Source organism: Thalassophryne amazonica, chromosome 16 (assembly GCF_902500255.1).
Source record: "Thalassophryne amazonica chromosome 16, fThaAma1.1, whole genome shotgun sequence".
Taxonomy (NCBI): domain Eukaryota; kingdom Metazoa; phylum Chordata; class Actinopteri; order Batrachoidiformes; family Batrachoididae; genus Thalassophryne; species Thalassophryne amazonica.
Window position 1 is genome coordinate 49,637,592 of NC_047118.1, and position 22,755 is coordinate 49,660,346.

The window sequence follows — 22,755 nt, forward strand, 5'->3', positions numbered from 1 at the left end:
GTGATGTTACATCCATCCTTGACACAATTTCCTTAAATATTTTAAAATATCAGAGGGTACCGTATTTGAAAAAAACTCCCCAAAGTTTTAAATTTGATTGCTGAAAAGTTTTCATTTAAAAAAAATCAGTTAATTTGATGGTTTCAAACTAATCTGCAAATGTAAACTGTCAGTTTACTAATCTCTGTAAATGATGGTGTGCTCTATATGCTCTATGTGCTCTACATCTTGGCCACCAAAATAACCTGTCACCACACCAAAATTTAGTGCTTGTACCATCAAATGCATGATTTTTCCCTTATCTGCTCCGCTACTGCCTTCTTGGAAATTGTGAAGTCTGATTATTACTACCACAGTTCAATCGTAGCCTCACTTTCAAAACATTTTGTCACGATAGTTTTTTTTTTTTTTTTTACAACAAATTAGTAAACCGATTCAGTGCCGTCACTTGCCAAGGTCATAAATCTCTACATATCTCACACCATGTTTTTTATGCGCCGCGAGGCAGGGCATATAGCATCCGGGTTGTCCGTCTGTTCGTCCGTCTGTTCATTTCATTCACTGCAATGTAGCTGGCACCTATTGCTCACAAAAACTTCATATTTGGTGGGTACATGCCTTGGAGGAGTACTTCGCATGGGTTCGAAGGCCACTGACCTTGACCTACTTTTGAAGGTCACCAGTGGTAACAACTGTCAAATCCTTCGTTGCAACGTAGCTCGGCACCCATTGCTCGCAGAAACTACATATCTGGTGGGTACTTGCCTTGGAGGAATGAGTACTTAGCATGGGTTCGAAGCATGGGTTTGACCTACTTTTGAAAGTCACAACTATCATATCCTTTGCCGCAACGTAGCTCGGCACCTTTTGCTCACAGAAACTTCATATTTGTTGGGTACAGTTGTGACCTACTTTTCAAGGTCACAACTGTCAAATCCTTTGCCACAAAACACTGCTCTGCACCCATTGCTCTCAGAAACTTCGTATTTGGTGGGTACATGCTTTGGAGTACTTCGCATGGGTTTGAAGGCTGGTGACCTTGACCTACTTTCCAAGGTCACCAATGGTGACAACTGTCAAATCCTTCGCCTGAAATTTGTTTGCCGCAATGTACCTCAGCACCTGTTGCTCGCAGAAACTTCATATTTGGTGGGTACATGCCTTGGAGTAGTTCGCATGGGTTCGAAGGCCGGTGACCTTGACCTACTTTTCAAGGTCACCAATGGTCACAACTGTCCAATCCTTCGCCGCAACGTAGCTCGGCACCGATTGCTCGCAGAAACTACATATATAGTGGGTACATGTCTTGGAAGAGTACTTCGCATGGGTTTGAAGGGTGGTGACCTTGACCCACTTTAAAAAAAATTACCAATAGTTACATTTGTTCGATGGCTACCGACTTTTTATGGTCACTGCTGGCCACATCCTCTAAATAAATATGTCAATCTCCAATTTTTCCACTGTGTATCCCAGTTTACATCAAACACATTAGGGTTCAACCAAATACCTACCCCACACATGTACATATTACTGCACTTTACATGGAAAATAGTACTGCGCGCAGGGCATTTTGTGATGTCTCTAGTTAAAATCTGCACGGCTCAGGTTCTTATTACACACACACACACACACGCACACACACGCACACACACACACACACACACAGAACCTCGTTACCGATGACTTCCTCTTGTAATGACCAGTATTTCCATGTATTTGAAAGTTACATGAATATGTAACTTTAATATGTAGACAACTGTAGAAAATCAGTTAAATAATTATACACTCAGGAGTTTTAAAGTTAACTGCATTAAAATTTTATAGGATATTGCAAAAAGGTTTGAGAAAAGTAACATTTAAACATTTTACTGCCTTATTAAATACATGTATTTGGTCTCGTCGACACTGTCAGTCTGTGAGGCCTTAAATTCTTCATCTCTGAATGGATGTGAATCAGTGAAATATTCAAAAAATTCAGGTTATCACTTATACAAGATTTTTCAGATCATAGCTTTATTGTACATGTGCAGTACATCGGGATGAGACACTGTACAATCCACAACTGTCTGTGTCAGCGTAACTACAGATGCAGAACAGCCTTCTGTAACTGAATAAATTCTCTTGTGTACGGTTCAATAAACAGCAACATTCTCAGTACAGAGAATTAGCAAAATTAGGTTTGCAGCAGTTTAGCCAACAAATCAGAGTCCAATCTGACTACAGCAGGCTGTTCCGCACAAACCCCGGCTTAAATATAAGCAGGGTTAACATTTTGAGACTGAAAATGATGAAAAACATTGGGATAAATTTTAGTATTTGTGAGAAGAGCCACATCGAAGCAGACAGAAGAAAACAGTCAATTTGGACTATCTGTAAGACTGGCTAATATTTAAATCTGTGCACAAGGATAATTTTCATACGGCGATTCAGGAAAAACAAACATGCACAGCTGGATTTGTAGTAACTGAGTCTTTGCAGAGTGTCAAATGGCACACTGCATCTTCTGGTGCATATTGATGTTGGCAGAGGAAAAGAACGAGTCATCCTCAGTCTTACTCACTGCTCATCACCAACTCCAGGACTGGTCGGGTTCATCCAGATAGTCCAGAACCATCCCAGGCCTGAGCCAAGAACTAAAACTTGTCAGGAACAAAGGTGTCCTCTCTCTCTGCCCTCAGACCACCTGATGAAGTGCCTCAGTTCCAAGATCTTTTACCTTGAAAATAAGAAACAACAACAAAAATCCTAAACTGAAAGTAGATCAGATCCGAGCGACATGTGAGTTGGATATTTCAGACAGAATGTCCCTCAAATGCACTAATCCTTGACAGCCACAAAGCAGATTGGAAAAACTAATAAACAGTTGAAGAACAAATGTGAATTTGAGATGAATTTTTTCTCTTCCTACCTGTTTGTGGCTGTCAGGAGGAACTAAATAATGTCTTTAATTTGGAGAAAAAGCCTCCTCCTTCACTTTCTTCCTTTTTGTCACTCCTAGATTGCCCTGCCTCAGACTGCTTACCACTGCTGCCTCCACCTGGACAGAAGTTAACACTGCATCAGCTTAGTTGGCAGTGATTTCTTCCAATAAACCCACAAATTGGTGCATGAAAAAGTATAAAGTACATCAACTAAGAGGGCAGAGGTGGTTTTGTAAAGGAAATGTCTATGTGCGCAGTCTATCCTGTACCTGTGGCAGTGACTGTGACTCCGTTCACGGTCCCCTCCACATCCGTCTCGTCCTCTGCGTAGCTCATCAGCAAAGCCCTCTGTTTGTCCGTCAGCATTCTGCACAGGAAGACAACTTCTGTACGTCTTCAAATATTTCAAGATTTGTTGCAACTTATTTTCAGCTTTCACTTGCACCATAATTCTTTCCACTTTTTTTCATCCAAAGAAGTTAAATCTGATCTGCATCTGTTTGTTGGACTGTTAAGTTCACACTCAAAAATTACTCAATCGATTTAACATACAAACAAACAAAATTAAGTTATTGCAGACAATTTACAGTTGTATGTAAAAGTTTTGGCACCCATGATGATTTCCATAATTTTCCTTTATAAATCATTGGTTATTTGGATCAGCATTTTCATATGAATATATCATATAGCAGACAAACAGACTGTGATATTTGAGAAGTGAAAGAATTTTATAGGATTTACAGAAAGTGCGCAATAATTCTTTTAAACAAATTAGGCAGGTGCATAATTTGGGCACTCTAGATCCTCCTTTTGCAAAAAATAACAGCCTCTAAACGCTTCCTATTAGTCCATGGGCCAAGCAGGTTTTCGGTACCACTTAAGGGGGGGTGGGAGGGGGGGAGGGGGGGGGGGGGGGGGGGGGGGGGTAAGGAACACACTTAGAATCCAGCCTCAATGTATCATGGCCTACACAAAAATGTATGATAGCCATGACAAGGTGGTAGTTGTAGCCAGGTAGGGGTTAACACAGAGGTCAAACTTTAAAAATGCTCCTATCATATTGAAAAATATATCACATTATTTGTCTGATCATAACAATTCCAAAAACGTATAGTTTGGACTATCTATGATGGAATGTTCTGGAGTTATGTGGTATAAACAGCAAAAATTTCAATTCCAGTTTGTACAGGGGTCAAATATTAAAGTTGCTCCAATTTCAGTAAAAAAAAAAAAAATTATGTAAATTATTGTTTGGGTTAATGGGGTTGTAAAAAGGAATAGTTTGCGCCATCTGTCATGCTTAGATATCAAGTTACAAGGTAACATATGTCACATGTCATAGAATTCAATGGATGTTGACCTTGTTTGACTTTACTTGGAGACAAAGCATTCAACACAGTCAAAACTATTCCATTTATTGATCCTTTTATTTCAAGCAGTAATTTGCATCATTTTTTTGCTGAAATTGGAGCAACTTTTGACCCCTGTACAAACTGAAATTGACCTTTGTCACCATGTTTGCTGTTTTTACCCCATAACATTCCATCATAGATGTGATATATTTTTAAACATGATTGGAGCATTTTTAAAGTTTGACCTCTGTGTAATTCTTCATTGACCCCTACCTGGCTACAGCTACCACCCTGGGATGGCTATCATACATTTTTGTGTAGGCCATGGTACACTGAGGCTGGATTCTAAGTGTTGTTTTTTCCCTTTAAGTGGTACCGATTACGTCAAAATTCATGACTAGCTCGTGAACTATATAGCTTCCAATGAGAGTCTGGATTCTGGTTGAAGGTATTTTGGACCATTCTTCTTTACAAAACATCTCAGGTTTGTTGGTTTCCAAGCATGGACAGCCCGCTTAAAATCACCACAGATTTTCAATAATATTCAGGTCTGTGGACTGAGATGGCCATTCAGAACGTTGTATTTGTTCCTCTGCATGAATGCCTTAGTAGATTTTGAGCAGTGTTTAGGGTTGTTGTCTCATTGAAAGATCAAACCTGGCGCAACTTCAACTTTGTCACTGATTCATGAACATTGTTCTCAAGAATTTGTTGATATTGACTGGAATCCAGGTGACCCTCATCTTTAACAAGAATCCCAGTACCTGCACTGGCCACACAGCCCCACAGCATGATGGAACCATCTCCAAATTTTACTGTAGGTAGCAAGTGTTTTTCTTGGAATGCTGTGTTCTTTTCAGCCATGCATACTGCCCCTTGTTATGTCCAAATAACTCAATTTTAGTTTCATCAGTCCACAGCACATTATTCCAAAATGAAACTGGCTTGTCCAAATGTGCTTTAGCATACCTCAAGCAACTCTGTTTGTGGCATGTACACAGAAGAGGCTTCCTCCATCTCCTTGCGCAAAGTGCGTTGTATAGTTGAACGATGCACAGAGACACTATCTGCAGCAAGATCATGCTGTAGGTCTTTGGAGCAGGTCTGTGGGTTGACTATGACTGTTCTCACCATCCTTCGCTTCAGCTTATGAGATTTGTCTTGGCATTCCACTTCGGGCCTCAACTAGTACTGTGCCTGTGGTCTTCCATTTCCTCACTATGTTCCTCACAGTGGAAACTGACAGCTGAAATCTCTGAAATAGCTTTTTGTAAAAACCACGATGTTGAACAATCTTTGTTCTCACGTCATTTGAGAGTTGTTTAGAGGCTCCCATGTTGCCACCCATCAGAAGAGATGAAAAGAGGGGAAACATTTGCAAATGGCCACCTTAAATATCCTTCTCATGATTGGATTCACCTATAGGTCAAGGGTCACTGAGCTTACCAAACCAATTTTGTGTTGCAATAATTAGTGCTAAATGTATTCAAATCAATAAAATGATAAGGGTACCCAAATTTATGCACCTGCCCAATTTTGTTTAAAGAATTATTGCACACTTTCTGTAAATACTAGCAACTTCATTTCACGTCTCAAATATCAGTGTGTCCGTTTGCTATATGACATATTTAACTGAAATTTCTGATCAGACAAGCAATGATTTATAAAGGAAAATCATGAAAAACTATCAGGGGTGCCCAAACGTTTGCATACAACTTTAAATAAATATTGGGACCAGCCAGTTAACTGAATAGGGAAAGTACAGAGTGACACCCCCCACCCCAATTAAAACCCAATCAATTATCAAAATAGTTGTAATTAATTTAATAATTGATTTGTTGAGTCATTGCAGGGCTACTTATAAATAACACTTTTCAACAAGAATAATAAGAATGACCGATATTGTGCAAGAATTTCCTTATCAGTTATTGTGAAATAACTTAAAAACCATGTCTGCCAAATACTATACTCAAGAGTATATTGAATAACATGTTTCAAAAAAATCTTACTTGGGGACTTGATTTTGATGTGAACATAGTGATCTCCGTAGCCATAGCCACTGACACGAGCGATTCCCTTTCCTGTAAGACATATCCTTTGGTCTGTCTGAACACCTGCAGGAAGCTGCAGATGGGGAGAAAAAATGTTTCTCAGTGGAAAATGTTCCTCCATCAGAGTGGAAAGCTGCCAGTATGTCTACTCACTGATAAGTTGAGGTTTTCATAAAGGCCCTGTGTTCTGGCTGTGCCGCCTAGAATGGCTTGAGCCACAGAGATATGAAGGTCAGAGTGGATGTCGGCACCGTCTCTCCTGAACACAGGACTCTTTTGGACCTGTCACCCAAACCAATCACAAAACACACTGTTCATCAAATGGACAGTTTTAAAAATCAATCTAATGGCAGTGTGCTACGGGCCATCCTTTATCCAGACCAAACTGTTAATCCAGTGTAAAAACAGTTCAGACTCTTTAATCGTCAGCACAAATACACGTGATCTCATTATGCACACTCCATGTCAACCTTCACCACACATACGCGCTCATGTTCACTTTACTATCGGTAGCAACAGTGAGCAGTTTACAAAGATGCTCACCCGGAATGTAATGAAGATTTCTTTCTTGCCAACAGGCATTCGCACGGTCTGACCATCCTCCACACCTAAGCGCAAAAACAAAACAACCCACATTTAACTGGCTAATTATATTAATAGCCAATATGCATATTTAGGAATCTGTGATAACAAGTGCCAAGTTTAACCTTCTGTGCTCAATGGATATGTCAGTGCATGCAAGTGTAATTTTCACCATGTTTCTGTTAACAGATCAGTGATGGAACAAAGAGACTTCATTAAACCATTTCCTTAAACTACAAACTCTCAGCTGTGAAATGCATCTCTGTTCTAGATGATCTTTGATTCTCAGTCAATTGTAGAGGTTGGAAAAGGTCACATGGCATGTTGTAGTCTACTTTCTGTTTTGAGCAGTCTGAGTTGCTGCAGAAAGTTCCTCATTTTTTAGTGACAGAACTTGTGTAGAAATTTTTATAATCTCAACAACAAAAAAAGGAAGAAGAGAGCCTTTGGAACAACTGGAAAACACTTCAGTCAGTCTATTACAAAAGTAATAAGACGTGGAAAAACATGTAGTGGAATAATTTTTTTTCAAGTTGATGCATCCTGCAGCTGTGGCCTCACCCTGAAACGCCAAGGTTTCAACAATTGATATCCATGAGATTTCAACAGGCCTGGAATGGCCGTATGGAGGTTCGGGAAATCTACTGATGTGGCCTGGCCTGTCTAATATGACATGTGACTGACCACCACAAAAATCAAGTTTTACTTCAGCTCACAACAGCACTGCAGGCCAAATTAGTGGATGCAACAGGCCATGAAAGAGTTAAATTTGGGGCCAGGGGTCTTTACGTCTGTGTCCTCAAGTGCAAATCTGTACCATGCATACACATCTCCTGTGCCTCTCTGTCTGTAATAACAACTAGTTGAACAGCAGAAGTTTTGAACATGCTCAAACTGCATTTTGCCAATGTGCAGTATTCCATCCACACGCTGCAGTATGGTGTGCATTTCTCCACAATCTTAGCAGTAATGTGGATTTGTATCATCATCATATTATCTAGTCATCATGTAGTATATGACAAGCTAGTCTATCACTTCTGGAATAACAGCCAAACTTACAGAACAAAAGAAAGTCTTTGCTTGCGATGATGGTAAAAACACTGTGGCGACATCTCATGGAGAATGTTTTTTTTTTAAACTTTCTCCTCCATGGGCTTTGTAAAATAGTGGATGGAACATACCTGCAGGAACAGGCACCATCACAGTCTTCTTCTGCTTCATCTGGCCTGTTCCACGGCAGGAATAACACGGGGTGGTAATAACTTTCCCTTTGCCGCCGCAGCGACGGCACGTAGAGCGCATCACAAACGGACCCGTGTTTATAGTTTCCTTCAAAGGGGAATACACCCATTACTTAAAACTCCACAAACGTGTACATCTTTATCTTAAGCAGAGACGCCGAATGGATCAGTGTTCTTACCATGCCGGAGCCATTGCAGTGATTGCAGTGCTGGATCTTAGTACCTGGCTCATAGCCCTTTCCGTCACACCTTTGACAGCTCGCTTCCGTGTTAATGGAGATCTCTTTGTTCACTCCCTTTGCTGCCTGAGTGAATGTCAGCTCCATGATGTACTGCTCCCCCCAAAAAAGGAAGGGCACGAAACTGAATCACCGAAGACTTCCAAATATTTACAACAACAGACATTTCCAAAGCAGACTCTAGATCAGTCACTCTTACAGGCAGTCCGTTGTCATATTGTACTTCCTTCACACATTCTCACTAACCTCTTGCGGCTGATCAAATATGGTGTTAAAGTCTCCAAAACCATGACCCCCTGAGAATTCCCCGAAGATCTTGCGGAAAAGCTCCTCTGGGTCCACACTGCTGGTCTGTCGGCTCCAGTACTGCTGCCCTCCGCCTGCTTGGCCAGCATCAAAGCCCGCTGAACCGTATGTGTCATACTGCTTTCTCTTCAAATCATCACTCAGGACCTGGAACAATGATAATCATTTAATAAACTAAAAAAAAAAAAAAAAAAAAAAAAAAGGATCAAGAGATCCTGAAATCCTTTAGGCAAAGAAAGTCATTTTGATCAAATGTGAGGAAAGTGGCACTGGGTAAATCATTTGTACATATTTGCCTGAAATGTTTACTGTTCGGGGGTGGGAGCGATAGCCTGGCCATGGCATGTTCGACTTACCATGATCAATCGCCCAAGTAATGTCTGGACCAAATTTCTGAAAAATTCTGTGAACAGATTTTCTGCAACAAATCAAACAGTAGAAAAACTGCCTTTTTCCTCACTTTTGGGAGGTGCCCACAAGGATTCAATGAGTAACCTCAGCATATCATAGCCAGAATCCCCCCCAAAGGATTGGTTCTACCAAATTTCTGAAAAATTCCATCAAGAGAAAAAAAAAAAAAAAAGAAATCTGAGAAATATCAGTGTGTGAAAAATGCCATTTTGAGAAAATCTCCAAATGGCACACTGCACACAGAGGACTAATCTTCATGGCATTAATTCTTTTGGCCCTTCAGTCCAAAGGACTAATCAATAAATAAAACCCCAAAACAATGTATTGAATCAAATGGAATCAGCTGTACAAAAAAGCCAGCTGTCTGCCATTTATGACTGCTGTATTAAGAATATTTCTTCTTCTCTCAGCTGTTCCCGTTAAGGGTCACCACAGCAGATCGATAGTTTCCATCTCACCCTGTCCTCTGTATCTTACTGAAAGCCTGAATAAAGACTGAAACCAAACCTCATAAGCTTCAGCAAGCTGAGAAATTTCTCCTTGGCTTGTGGGTCGTCTTTGTTTGTGTCTGGGTGATACTTCTTGGCCATCTGTGATAACAAACAAAACACATGCTCACCTTTTGTGAGAACTAGTCATCTGAAGACAACACAACCTGCATGTTCGGTGGTGAGCAGACCTGGTAGTAGGCTTTCTTTATTTCTTTCTGGGAAGCTGTGCGAGGTACTCCCAGGATCTGGTAGTAGTCTTGTTTGCTGCTGGCAGGGGTACTTGTGTGAAAGGACCACGAGGAGCAAACGCTGGACGATTTGACACCTAAAAAAAGTGCCATACACAGTATCAGGGTAAATACAGTCAGAGACTGTTCAGCTGCCCAGTGCCATCACGAGGGGTGGAACGATATATTGTGTATCATGATAATCATATCTTGGAGTCTCTGTCAAATATACCTTTTAAAGCTGAATATTGTGATACCAGAAAAGTGGATTACTGCAGGGAAGAAATAATGATCTCCCAGCAATCACTGACAAAAATCAGGTCATTAAAATGTGAAATACATGCATCACTTTTCTTCTGATTGGCGGAATTTCTTATCAGTTTTATCTGCTTGTAGACACTAACTCAAAAGGTAACAAACTGACTACCATAATTCTGGTCAGGGAAATGCAAAGACAAGGATTTCCTAAAAAAAGAAGAAGAAAGAAACAGAAAAGCATGAGAGGGCTGCTGCATACCCTACGCGCTCACCACACGATATAAACACACAAGTAATAAATACACATCATGTCATTCTATGACTTCTGCTCAACTTCATTATCAAGTCATCCATTGCAATCAATCACAAATATTTTGCTGATCAAAATACTTTTTTGATTATCCATCTCAGCTTCTTGGTTGTTGATACACAACAAGGTTTTTTGGACTGTTTTCCTTGACCTTTGATTAAGCTATTCCAAAATATAATCACCTCTAGACATCTATCCAAGTAATATTGCCACCAAGTATGAAAGAAATCTTTCCAGCTGTTTTTGAGTTATTCTGTCCAGTCTCACACACACACACAATGCACAGGGTAAAAAGACAGGAAATGTTTGCCTACAGTTTGAGTGAAAGCACATGGAAGACTTGGACCAAGATTTGACTTGTTTTCTTGTCTGAAATCCTTTTCTGTGCCACTCCACCACGAAGCGACAAAACTGGTGATGGAAGAGACAAAAACTGCACTATTGACAGTTTCTCATATCACAGCCACAGAATCCTATAACTCCTACAGAGCTGTCACATGTCTTACGTCCTTGCATAATCACTTAACTACCGACTGCAGACAGATTTATTATACAGTAACATACTGTACTTGGAAATGCCCATCCACTGACTTGTCCAGAAAAAACTGGCTGTAAAAGTGTTGATTTGTATCAATATTCCTATGGAGGGATTGTATATAAAAATAGTTGTAATTGCCAAAGGGTTAATGTAGTATATTTGCTCAAGTCCATGATTTCAAGTTAGAAGTCACACTACAAGCACACCTTGAATGTTTAATTTCAAGTCCAATGTTGTTGTCGAAAAGGGCAGAATTATGAAATTTGTCAGTTCAGACACTTATGGTCTTGAACGTATAGGCATCGACTGAGGGACGAAACTAATGACAGCAGCAAAATCAGTTGGACTGCTGGAAAATCAACAATATGCCTCCTAAAATTCATGCGTCAGAACTCGATTTTGTGATTAAACAAAGCTGTTATTTATTTTAACCTCTTCACCGAGTTACCACTCATCTGTTTTTCCCCCTCCGTGAATTTCTTCCATCGTTGTTGTGAACAGTTTGTGTTATTACTGTTATTGTGTATGTTCACTTATTCAATAATAAAGCAATAATAACCCCCGAACTTGTTGGCTAGCTTAGCCTGCTTTAGCACAGGCCGCCACACTCACCTGACAGCCATCTCAATGTCAACGCTTTCCCGGCTCCGCCGTGTGCCACGTTCCCTCCACGCCACAAATTTTCCACTGTAAGGTTAGAAAAGGTCCGGACCTCTCCGCGGGCAGCGCAGACAATAGCGCCACCGGCATGACGACGTCCAGAAGAAACGATAACTGTGATCCAGCGTGTGGAGCAGCGAACAGCCGACGACGCCATCATTCCTACGCCGGCGAGGTGGTGACAAACTGCGCATGTGCAAACACAGGGGGCGTGGCCAAGAGCTTATTCATGACGCACCCCAAAATCAAAATTTAAGATAATTCTAATTCTCATCAAAGTGTAATTCGGTGTCACCTTCTGGAATGACCTTGAGAATTACATATTGCGTACGATTGGCAAGAAATCGAAAAATATAATAATCTACTTTGAATGCAAAAATTAAACCGCCAACCTCTGTTAGGGACATTTATGTCGATAAATCCATAAATCTAAATTTCTCCATACAAGTCCACATTTTAAAATCGTTCTGGCTGAGAATAATTGCTATTTTTAGCATTTTAAACTCGTAACAAAGAAAAAAACTACGCCATCTGTTACGTTATATTCCAAAATACTTATGATACATTAATTTAAAGAGGTCTGTCACTTTAATTTAAATTATATTTTTTAAACTTCGTTTATGTGTTTTCTTCCTTTTCTTTCATTGGGCTTGTTTAAAGTTTTTTTTTTTTACATTGTATGTTGTGTTTTGGTATGTAGCTTGTTCTGTTATGTAAAAAAAAACAAAGTTTAATTCAAATAATATTGTTTTACGCCTTGACCATTTAAAAAGGAAACATATACTCCACGACGGCACTACTTACATATATCGACAGTCTTTTAATTCAAATTTTTGATTTAAAACAATTTTATTCACGAAATTTAAGACGTCAAATGAGTTGCGCATGTTTTAATACCTGAGCAGCCCGGTAAAGGCGGGGGCTTTCTCTTACATACAGCGTGTGCCGACGTGAGGTTTAGCTCCGTGTAGCAGGGCAGCACCGTGAAACGAAACAAACGATCACCATCAGCGCAACAGACACAAACTATCAGCTGTAGCAGGAGCCGAGCAGCCTTTCGACACAGAAACACCCGGAAGGCAGCAAAGTCGATTTCAGGGGGCAGCATGAACCGCTTTAAGATCTCAAAATTCAGAAATACTACTCCGAAAATTGCCAAGAAAGATGTGAGTAAGATACGGGTGTCTGAGTACCGCTGGTTTTTCTTGCTAACGTTAGCATTTGTAGCTGTGCTGCCTGCAAGGTATGTAGGTTGAACTTCCTGCATCTGGAAGGCTGAATAAATTCAGAGAAAACACCAAACATCTAAACTGTTTCACAGCAACTACGAGCCGGTAGTTTGTTGCAAAGCTCATTACCATGTTATTACGCTATTACTGTGTCATTACAGTGTAGCTACCTTACTTTTTGCAGAATTCTTCAGTGCACAATTGGAATTATTGCCAGTGTTAGATCCGCACAGACTTTCATTGTCAGATGAGGGCAGATATTACAATTTCGATGTGCATTCTTCTTCTGACTAGCAGTTGGTTTGCATAACCTAAGAAGTAACATTTCTTGGCGGGTTGATTATTGCACACACATCTGCCAAATAAGCGGATGCAATTTGTTGCAAGTTGCAGCACCTGCAGCTCTTCTGAGATGTGTTATATAATCCTCTACCTTGTTTTTACTTGAAAGGGGATAGAGAATCAAAATCATCTTTTTCATGTTTTTGGTGTTACTTCAGAGTCTCCCCGCTGTGGGGAATACACACGAAGTGCCAGCAAGTTTCAGAACCTCTGTTTCAAGTATTTCTCCTTTTTTTGAATTGCCCCTAGAAAACAGGCCAATCCGTTTTTGAGAGAAAACCTACGTCACTTTTTCACCAATAGCCCCCCCCACACACACACACCCCTTCGAAATTAATTATTCCTAAGGTTGTGCCCACCCATTCGTAACACTGGAAGAGAAGCTTTGGCGAGCTAACGGTGTGCTTTCCCAGGCTGTTTTAGCGGACTACGATCTTCCCACGGAAAGCAATGTACGCGATCACTGGCTTTTATTCATTTTAACCGCATCCCCAGTACATACAACCGCCGACTATTTCTTTGCTCTGCGCATTTCACGGAGGCCTGTTTCACAAACCTTGCACGATTTCGAGCTGGCTTCAGTCGGCATTTAATACTCAGTAGAGGGTCAGTTCCGACTCTGCGACAAAATCAACCCAGCAATCAGTACAGCCTGTGTGTATCACATTTTCTTTTGTTTTAAATTTGTGTGCGCCATATTCCTGTTGTAAGAATTGCACATTAGAATGGCACGTTAGCTCTGGTTGTTCCTCTAAAGGGAATGAGCTAACTTCCCTTAGCAGCTAGGGATGTGTATCGAGAACCGGTTCCTTTTGGGTATCATTAAGAAATGACTCGATCCACCGACATCAATAAGCTTTGTGCTTAACGATTATGTTATCAGTCCTTCAGAGTGGCCGTTGTTTTGGGGGGTGTTTGTCAGGAAAATGATAATTTCTGTATTGATTACAGACCCTGCAGCGGGTCCGTAAACAACTTTTCTGCAGCGCGGCTTTGCTTTGAACCTTGAACCAATCGAAGCAGTGCTTCGCAGATTGAAGCAATGCTTCGATTATTCTTTCTTTCTTTTGCTTAATTTTCTCCTGCTAAAACCCTAAAGAGCATACGTTTGTGAGTATTATTTACCTTTTCTATGTTAAACCGACATGTTATGTTCTTCTGAAACAGTTGATAGGTGTATTTTATAACTTAAAAACGGGAGCGATGCTAACGCGTTAGCATGTCTATGGCATTTTCAATGTTAAAAGTTAGCATTGCAGCTGTCATCACGTTCGGGTGCATTTGTTTTCAAATTGTAATATTTCTTAAATTTATTTTTGTTTATATATTAATAATCTAATGATTATTATATACAATTTTAGAGAAAGAGGCAAAAAAAAACCTGAATAGAAACACAACAGAAAATATAAGCAATGAAAATAAATAAATAATGCTTTCTTTTCAGTGAGAGCAAGGGCAGCCAATCAAACAACGGCAACCGATCAGCGCCACCTACTTGCATTTCATAATGAGGTTGCCCGAAACGACGCCATTAAAGGCAAACGAGGCATTCTAAACCCAGCATAGTAACATAGCTGTTTCAGAGAGCCTTTTAAGAAGGTTCTGAGCCATTACAGACCCAACCAATTTTTTTTGGGCTACATATCATATCACAGAACAAGGATTAATGGCCCATTCAACCTCTCTCTATCACCTTTGAAGCAGTAAAATGGAACTTACGAGTGGCTGGTCTTTGCAGCAGGTATAACTCCAGTCTTAGTGCAGACTCTCGGACAGCAGGTGGCGCTTTGCTGCACTGAATGTTAAACACCCCAATGCAGCTGGTGCATAATGTTGTTTCAGCTCTTGCAGCTTTTCAGATGCTCCAAGTCTTGATGTCAAAATGAAACACTGTATAGGAGAAATATGTGACATGACAGGAGTTGTAACAAGGAGACAGAAAGCAACAATGGTGAAATGCAGCTGTGATGAGTCTGAAGAATTATTCTCAGGTGCTATCGAAGAATTGCCCTTGCAAAGTTTACTACATAATTCCATTCATCTCAGAATGAGACTGAGTCTGGAAATTGATTAGTTAGCTTTCCTTCGACAATTTCTGGGATGTATCACAGCCGTATAGTCGACATAATGCAATAGGCATGCTAACAATTATACAAATCTTTTTAACACCTACATGCAGTAGGATCCAGGATGTTGTTTTTTTTTTTTTTTATTTAGATGGTTTTGTTTGCTTCATAAAGCACTGTTCGGATTCTTACTCATAGACTTTTGAAATGTTAAATTTTAGGTAAAAATATGGGCTTTTTTGTGGTAACAACAGTGAAACTTACCCCAAATGGGGAAGTTCCCAAATTGTGTGATTGCTGAGAAAAATTCATTCTATCCACTTAAGGGTCACAGGGTAGCTGGAGACTATTGCAGGGCCACATATATAAAGATAAACACAATCACACAGTTCCCAATATATCTAACCAGAATGTCTTTGGAAGTGGGAGTAAGCATGAGTACCCCGAGGGAGCCACGCAAACACAGAGAGAACATGCAAACTCCACACAGAAGAGAGCAAGTGGTAAGCGATACCAGGACCTTCTTGCTGCAAGGCATCAGTGCTAACCACTAAGCCACCATGCTGCCATTGCTAAGAAAAACTCCCCATCAAAATAAGAAAATTCAAGAAAGTTTACACATTGTCGTAGAGGTTTTGCAAGAGAACCTCAGTTACCAGCAAAAATATTTACAACAGTGTGTAAATTAGTCTTCCAAGACAGCGTTGCTGTTGCAACAGTTTCACCTGGTAGTTTAGATTTCATTCAAAAGTGCATTTACATTTGAAATACAGGCTGCTAGTTGACCTGCTTGGCATTACTGTGACGCATCTGTACTGGTGCCTTAGACTGCTCTCTAGTATATAACTCTTTGGAGACCAGCTAACACCTTGGCACCACCTACCCAGGTCATCAGCTGGGGACCACCGATCCTTGATGTTTCACTCCTTTACCTCAGTACATCTCTCGCTACATGGCATTTAAAAGAACTGTCATTCAAGTCTTTCATGTCAGCCACACTGACTATGTGCAGATTAATTGTATTTATGGCATGCTTTATCAAGTCATGAAATGTACTTTCTGCAGAGAGCAAGTTGTCCAGGTAGAATGTGGAAAAAATGACTTTATGCAGACAGGAAAATGTGTTACCTCAGACCCAGTTTAGTAGTTTTCTTGTCAGCACAGCTTTATATCAGCTGCTGGGTCTGATGTTAGGTGAGGATATCACAGACAGTAATACAAGCCACTTTTGGAGGCTTCAGGACAAAACTTGTAGATCACAGTGGGTCAGCAGAAAAAAAAAACTGAGTGATTAGGAAGTTTGTTGGTGCAGCCGTATCCTGAATATTATTGGTTTTGTTGGGCGCCATGTTGTTAATCTGCAACAATTTCAATCCACATTATGTTCATGGAGTCACTGCTTTCATGGAATGAAAAATGTGATGATTGCACCATATGTGCATCAAATGTTAGCTCATTTACAATTGAGTTTTTGCAAAATATGTACTTTGACAAAATCTTTGAAAATCAACAGTAACTTTGAAAAGTTCTTTGTCATCTGGGCCAGTGCTTAAACAACTTAATGTAAACTTCAGACATGAGTAAAATTTGATAACATCCTGGTTAAAAAAAGTGGCATGTTAGCGTAAAGGATATCTAGTTCTTCGGCACCTTAGCCAAACCCATAAAATGCAGATCAACACTGCACAAAAGTGTTGGGAAAATATAGATTTAAGATACTGTTACTTAATTTAGATAAATTCAGTATTCATTATTTGATGAATATTCTAAATATTATCAATGTATTGTTGTTTATGTTGTTCTGCATTCATAACCTGCTGTTTTGTATGTTGTTTAAATGTGAGGCGTATTGAGTTTTCTTGTAATGAAACAGTAAATAAGTCAATAAAATGACCTTGCTTTATTCAGTGCTTTCACATTTCCTTCTCGTATTTGCATGAAAGTAACTTTGTCCACATGTTGTGATCCCTCCCTCATTAGTGTTCATGTCTTTGAAATCAGGGTTGGATCAACAATGTCCAGGCTGGGTCATTCTGCTGCCAGGGGAACCACATCAAAGCGAGCTCCACGCTGGTGGTCTTCAACACCGAGCAGGCTGGTAAGAATGCAGAAGTTTGGTCAAAAAAGTTCGCCCCTCCCTGTGTTTTCACAAGTGAACTCTGGATCTCCATATATAATGATTCAATATGGAAAATTTAGGGAAATGTAATTTGTTCTTACGACTTTGTATTTATATATAGAAAGAGCCAATTTCACACAACTGGAATATTTCATATAATATTCAAGGTTATTGAACAATAACAAGAACAATGAAATGCTTTAATGTAGTGGAAATATATATATACATATATAATGTTGGGAAAGTGAAGTACACGGACCCACGCCAGGGGGCGTAAATGAACGGCCAATAGGAAGTCCGAATAAATAATTTATTCTGCAAATGTGCACAAACCAACCAGATATGCTTTTAGTCTGTCAATCACAAACTCGATGACGCGTGGGCAGGCCCGAGGGTAGGAGATGCCTAACCAGAGAAGAGCCGGGACCCACGAGGTTCCACCGCCAACGGAGACCTGCAACACACTGGAGCCACCAAGTCCTGAGTCCCCAGGTGGCCACCGCTTCCAGCTGTCAGATCCGGTACTGCTGGCAGGAACAGACACAGGTTAAAGGTGGGTGTGTGTACACCCAGCAAACAGTCAGCAACTCACAGAAATCCTCCTGGAGGAAATAATCCAGATACTCCCAGAGTGCAGAGGAAAACTGGAGAACGTGCAGTGTCAATTGTTATACTTAGTGAGTCAAAAGTTAGGAGTGGAGACCAACTCCTCCAACTTCCACAAACTCGGCTACAAGCTGCAAGTATAAATCACAACTGCAAAGACTTCAGAAAACAATGAATGTGCATACGGCACCAAAACGGCTGAGTCGGTTTACCTGAAGGGTAAGGCAGATAACTTGGCAGAGTTATGGTGTCTCTTCCAGGCTTTTATAGATGATGATGATGAGTGATGGATGACAGCTGTCACAGGTGCTCCTGGCCAGGCGACTGCGCCCTCTGGTGCCTGAAACCCGATGACAGGCAGGGCGCCCTCTGGTGGTGAGCCAGTAGTACCTTCTCTTCAGGCGGCCCACACAACATATAAAATGTGTGCTGGGCACATGATCCTGCCAAATGATCCTTCTTCATTATAAAGCCACTAAAATGCATCATAGCAAAACACAATAGAAGGAAAGATAACAGACATTCATATTTTGGTGTCCATTTTGGATACCAGCTTGAATCGCTGGCTTGAGGCCAGTTTTTATTTTTGGAACATCCTGGCAGTATTTTGGGGTAATTTGAAGACCCTAAAAATGTTGGTTTGGCTTACTACTGGTTGAAAGAAAGGCACAAAAAGGCATGAGGAATGTTTCCAAGAAACTTTAATAGGGAACCCACAGTGTTTCTGGGTTAAATGGACTGCATTTATATAGTGCTTTTCCATCTGCATGAGAGGCTCAAAGCGCTTTACACACTAATGCCTCACATTCACCCCGATGTGACGGTGCTGCCATACAAGGGGAGCAACTAGGGGATTCCGGTCAGGCTGGGATTTGAACCGAGGATCCTCTGGTTTCACCGTAAAAAATTATGTTTTCTCCCATTCATTTTAGAAGTGTGACATAAGATGATGTCACCAAAATTCATATTCCTCACACCTTGAGGTTTCTGAGCATTTAACAGATGCAGGTGAAATCAGGCTTATTTCCCCACGTTAATGATATGCACTTGAACAAAGACATACAGTCTTCACCTTAGGTCACTGGTTAGCATCCAATTCTCACAACCAAACAGTAAGACAGAAAGCACTAGACCCTAAAGACTTGGACCTTAGATTGGCATTGCCAAACACCTCTATCCAGTGACCTCATGATACCATTCACCACTTTAATGTTTCCCATAATCCCCTTGGTGCACCCCTGTGCTTCCCAGAATCCACAGAGGTGCCAGCAGAGTTCCGGCGTTGCGAAGCCATGTAAACAATGGTTAGCGAAGATGTGGATGGTGTCGATTCAATGAGCTCACGAGCGATTATGATGGTGACATGTTCTCCCAAGTTGAGAGGGTTATAAAGAAGTGTAGCACCTGTGATGAAGTTGTGCTGTGGCCCAATGTTGTGTTGTTGTCCATACTTCACAAGGTGTGTTTACTTTGTATCCTAAACTGCAACTCTGTTGAAACCGACCTCTTGCATAAGTCACGGACCGTGAGATGGCGCAAGAGTCACGACTGCGAAACAGTGAATTAACACTTCTTAGGCATCTCTGTTTCAATCCCGATGACCTAGAGACATGAATGTCATTGCTGAGATACAGCAGGGAAAATAAGTGTTGAACATGTCACCATTTTTCTCAGTAAATATATTTTCAAAGGATCTGTTGACATGAAATTTTCACCAGATGTCTGTGACAACCCAAGTAATCCACACACACAAAGAAATCAAACCATAGATGTCCATAAATTATGTGTAATAATGTGAAATGACACATGGAAAAAGTATTGAACACCTGAAGAAAGAGAGTTGCAACAAGGCATGGAAAGCCAAGACTCCAGCTGAAATCTATCAGTAATTAGAAAACAGTTCTGCACCTTGTTAGTGCAAATTAATATCAGATGGTTCAGTCCCAACTGATGGCCTGTAAAAAGGTCTCCCATTACCAAGGTGTCACACAAGTAACATCTCATGATGGGGTAAAGCAAAGAGCTCTATCAGGATCTTATTGTTGCAAAACATACTGATAGTACTGGTTACAGAAGGATTTCTAAACTTATGAATGCTCCAGTGAGCACTGTTGGGGCCATAATCTGAAAGTGGAAAGAACATTACTTCATTATATACCTGCCACAACCAGGTGCTCCTCGCAAGATTTCTGACAGAAGAGTGAAAAGAATTATCAGAAGAGTCGCTTAAGAGCCACTTGTGCAGAGCTTCAGGAAGACCTGGAATTAGCAGAAGGGGTGAAAGTAAGCCCCAATCAGGACTGCAGTCAGCTTAAACACATCTACTATCAATATGTAATCTGAAACACAAGTTATTCTTCTCTGTGAATGCTTGTAAGTCACCCTGAAATGCCTCTGAAGTATCTGTGCAGTGATTTTGATCGGTATGTATCAGATGTTAACACCTGACTGTTATTCACGGTCACTGTCAGAGTTTGGCAGGAGGACGTTTGGTGCCAAAAATCTCCCAAATAAGTGGCTCTGTCACGATATTGTGTACTTTTATTCCAATATCACATAATGCAGCTCAGACATTTTCTGCCAGGAAATGATGAACATGACTTAAATTTGTGCTGCGTGAATGCACCCCTAAACATTCTTCGGATTAGTTTACCTGCTGTCACCTGTTATAGTAAGGCGTGGTCACATGCCACTTAACGAAGGGCAATGAAGCCCAAACGAAACAAGAAATCTGGACTTTCGTTGACTTTTGTTGGCATTGTTTAACCTTCACGCAGTTTCTTTGCTGCAGCTGGCGCTTCATCAGGATTTTTAAACTGTCGAAAAATTGGAACAAATGCTGCCAAAAACTTAAATTCATCCATATTTCGTTTTGCTGTCGTTCTTGATGGTTTCTTATTTGTTTGCTTAGCTTTTGTAGCGTTAGCGTTTAGTTCGACTTTGTTCGACCAGCTGAATGTTTTCATACAGTGCAGAAGCCGGTTTGTGAGCGTTGCTGCTGCCGCTGCGTTCATGTACCATCGGAAATTACAGGGCATACTCGGCCTGTTTGCTTGGATTTTTTTTTATCTGGATGGGGGGGTCAGCTTCACAGGGCTCAGGCACCTTATATAGGACAGAATTAATCTTTTGTGTGGATACAATGAATTATTTTACCAAAAATAAAATGAAAACCATGCTCCTGCCACAAGCAACTGCTGAATTTGAAACAACAAAAAAGTTGTGTAATTTCCGACGGTACATGAACGCAGCAGCAGCAGCGCTGGCAGCAGCAGCGCTGGCAGCAGCAGCGCTGGCAGCAGCAGCGCTGGCAGCAGCAGCGCTGGCAGCAGCAGCGATCACCTCCTGCATGCGCGTATTATTTTTTATTAAATATAACAATATGAGTGTAGTAATGACAGTCCAGCCCTTCTGTACATGTGGCAAAAGGTAGATGATTCAGATGATTATATAAGAGCTGTTCTGGAAGGCAGAATTCACGTTGTGGATCAGCTGCACCTGGTGGAAATAACCGCACATGGGGAGTAAATGCACAGCGTTCACACAGACTGATCAGTTTATTGCTCTGATATATTCAATCATCTTTACACTTGTATTTATTCCTCCTTTTGACAGTTTTCTGTTATATGGCTTAGTAACGCAATACATTGATACTGCAGCCACCACAGCACACCAGTGTTTTTTTTCCAGACCTCCTGTGCTCTCCTTCAATATTTTCGGCTCCTGCGCCTCCTGTGCCTTTCAGTCTAGTCAGGAGAGAGTTGCTGCACAAAAAGTGGTGTCCTGTCAGGAGCTGCAGCATTCTGTCCTGAACTCTGAAGGGCTTGCTGTCCTCCAGCCCGTGCAGAGAGAAGAGTCTGCTGGCCCTTTCAGTCTGACAGTTCAAACGTTTTGAGGAGGTGATCCTTGATCGCTGCGTATTTGTTCACACCGGGAGGGCTTTGCAGGAACGTGATCAGCCTTGTTGCCGTGGAGCTGAGGGCCATCACGACGTAATAATATTTTGTGTTGTCTGCGGTGATCTCTGAGTGAACTGTGCCTCGGTTTGTGCAAACCAGATGGCAGTTTACAGAAGCGTGACTTTGAACATCAAGTGTGAAAAAGGTATCAGCATTAGCGGACATTCATGTGTGAACAGCTTTGATTGGTGATCAGAAACACCAGGGTTTTCAAAAAAAAGGCAGAGAGAGACAGCTCTCTCTCTCGCTCTCAAACCTGAAACAAGATGGCACGTTTTAAGTTTGCTTGTGACGTAAATGCCAATATTTTCTACTTTTTGGGTGCGGGGTGGGGGGGAACAACACATAAGATGTTCCCAGCCCTGACAAGGAAGCAGTGCATCCTGCTGTACATCTGGAAACCAGAGTGCCATTTGCTTTACCGTTTTCAGAATGGAGCGCATTTCTGCAGTGCACGCATTTCAGGGTGTACAGAAAGTGATTAGAGTTTGGTATTTGAAACATTTGAGAAATATTTAGCATTTGGAGTGTGTATTATTTTGGTGGAGTATTTAACATGTGTGGTTTGTGTGGTGGTGTTTTTTTTTTGTTTGTTTTTGTTTTGTAAATATGACGCATCAATGTTCAGCAAGCACTTCAGTTTTTTTTTTTTAATTAGAGCAACATGGAGCACGCAGCATGTCATCACTCTGAACTAGACAGTGAGGATTCTGATGATGGAGATGATCCCTCTGTTGTCCTGGACAAGCAAAGAGAGCAGTTGGATCCACTGACGTGCGCACAGATCTCTACAGTGGGTCAGATCGTGCGCTTCTCTTTGCAGCTTGTCCAGGACTCAAGCGCTACA

At 41.0% G+C, this 22,755-nt stretch overlaps 2 protein-coding genes across 2 annotated transcripts in view; one reads left to right on the forward strand and one right to left on the reverse strand.

Annotated features, from left to right (window-relative positions):
* Window positions 1–1,991: 1,991 nt before the first annotated feature.
* LOC117528560 (dnaJ homolog subfamily A member 3, mitochondrial-like) lies at window positions 1,992–11,780 on the reverse strand. Its single transcript, XM_034191194.1, is given in 13 exon segments — window positions 1,992–2,716; window positions 2,909–3,037; window positions 3,191–3,307; window positions 6,283–6,397; window positions 6,478–6,606; window positions 6,868–6,932; window positions 8,088–8,235; window positions 8,327–8,479; window positions 8,633–8,839; window positions 9,611–9,633; window positions 9,636–9,693; window positions 9,783–9,919; window positions 11,540–11,780. Coding segments are annotated over 12 exon segments (1,476 nt in total). The 5' UTR covers window positions 11,748–11,780; the 3' UTR covers window positions 1,992–2,716; window positions 2,909–2,921.
* Window positions 11,781–12,566: 786 nt separating this feature from the next.
* The window catches only part of LOC117528727 (coronin-7-like), a 111,221-nt gene continuing 101,032 nt past the window's right edge, over window positions 12,567–22,755 (forward strand). The window contains exons 1-2 of the mRNA XM_034191363.1: window positions 12,567–12,753; window positions 17,226–17,322. Of these exons, the coding sequence (XP_034047254.1) occupies window positions 12,694–12,753; window positions 17,226–17,322 (157 nt within the window). The 5' untranslated portion in view covers window positions 12,567–12,693. The remainder of the gene's footprint in view (window positions 12,754–17,225; window positions 17,323–22,755) is intronic.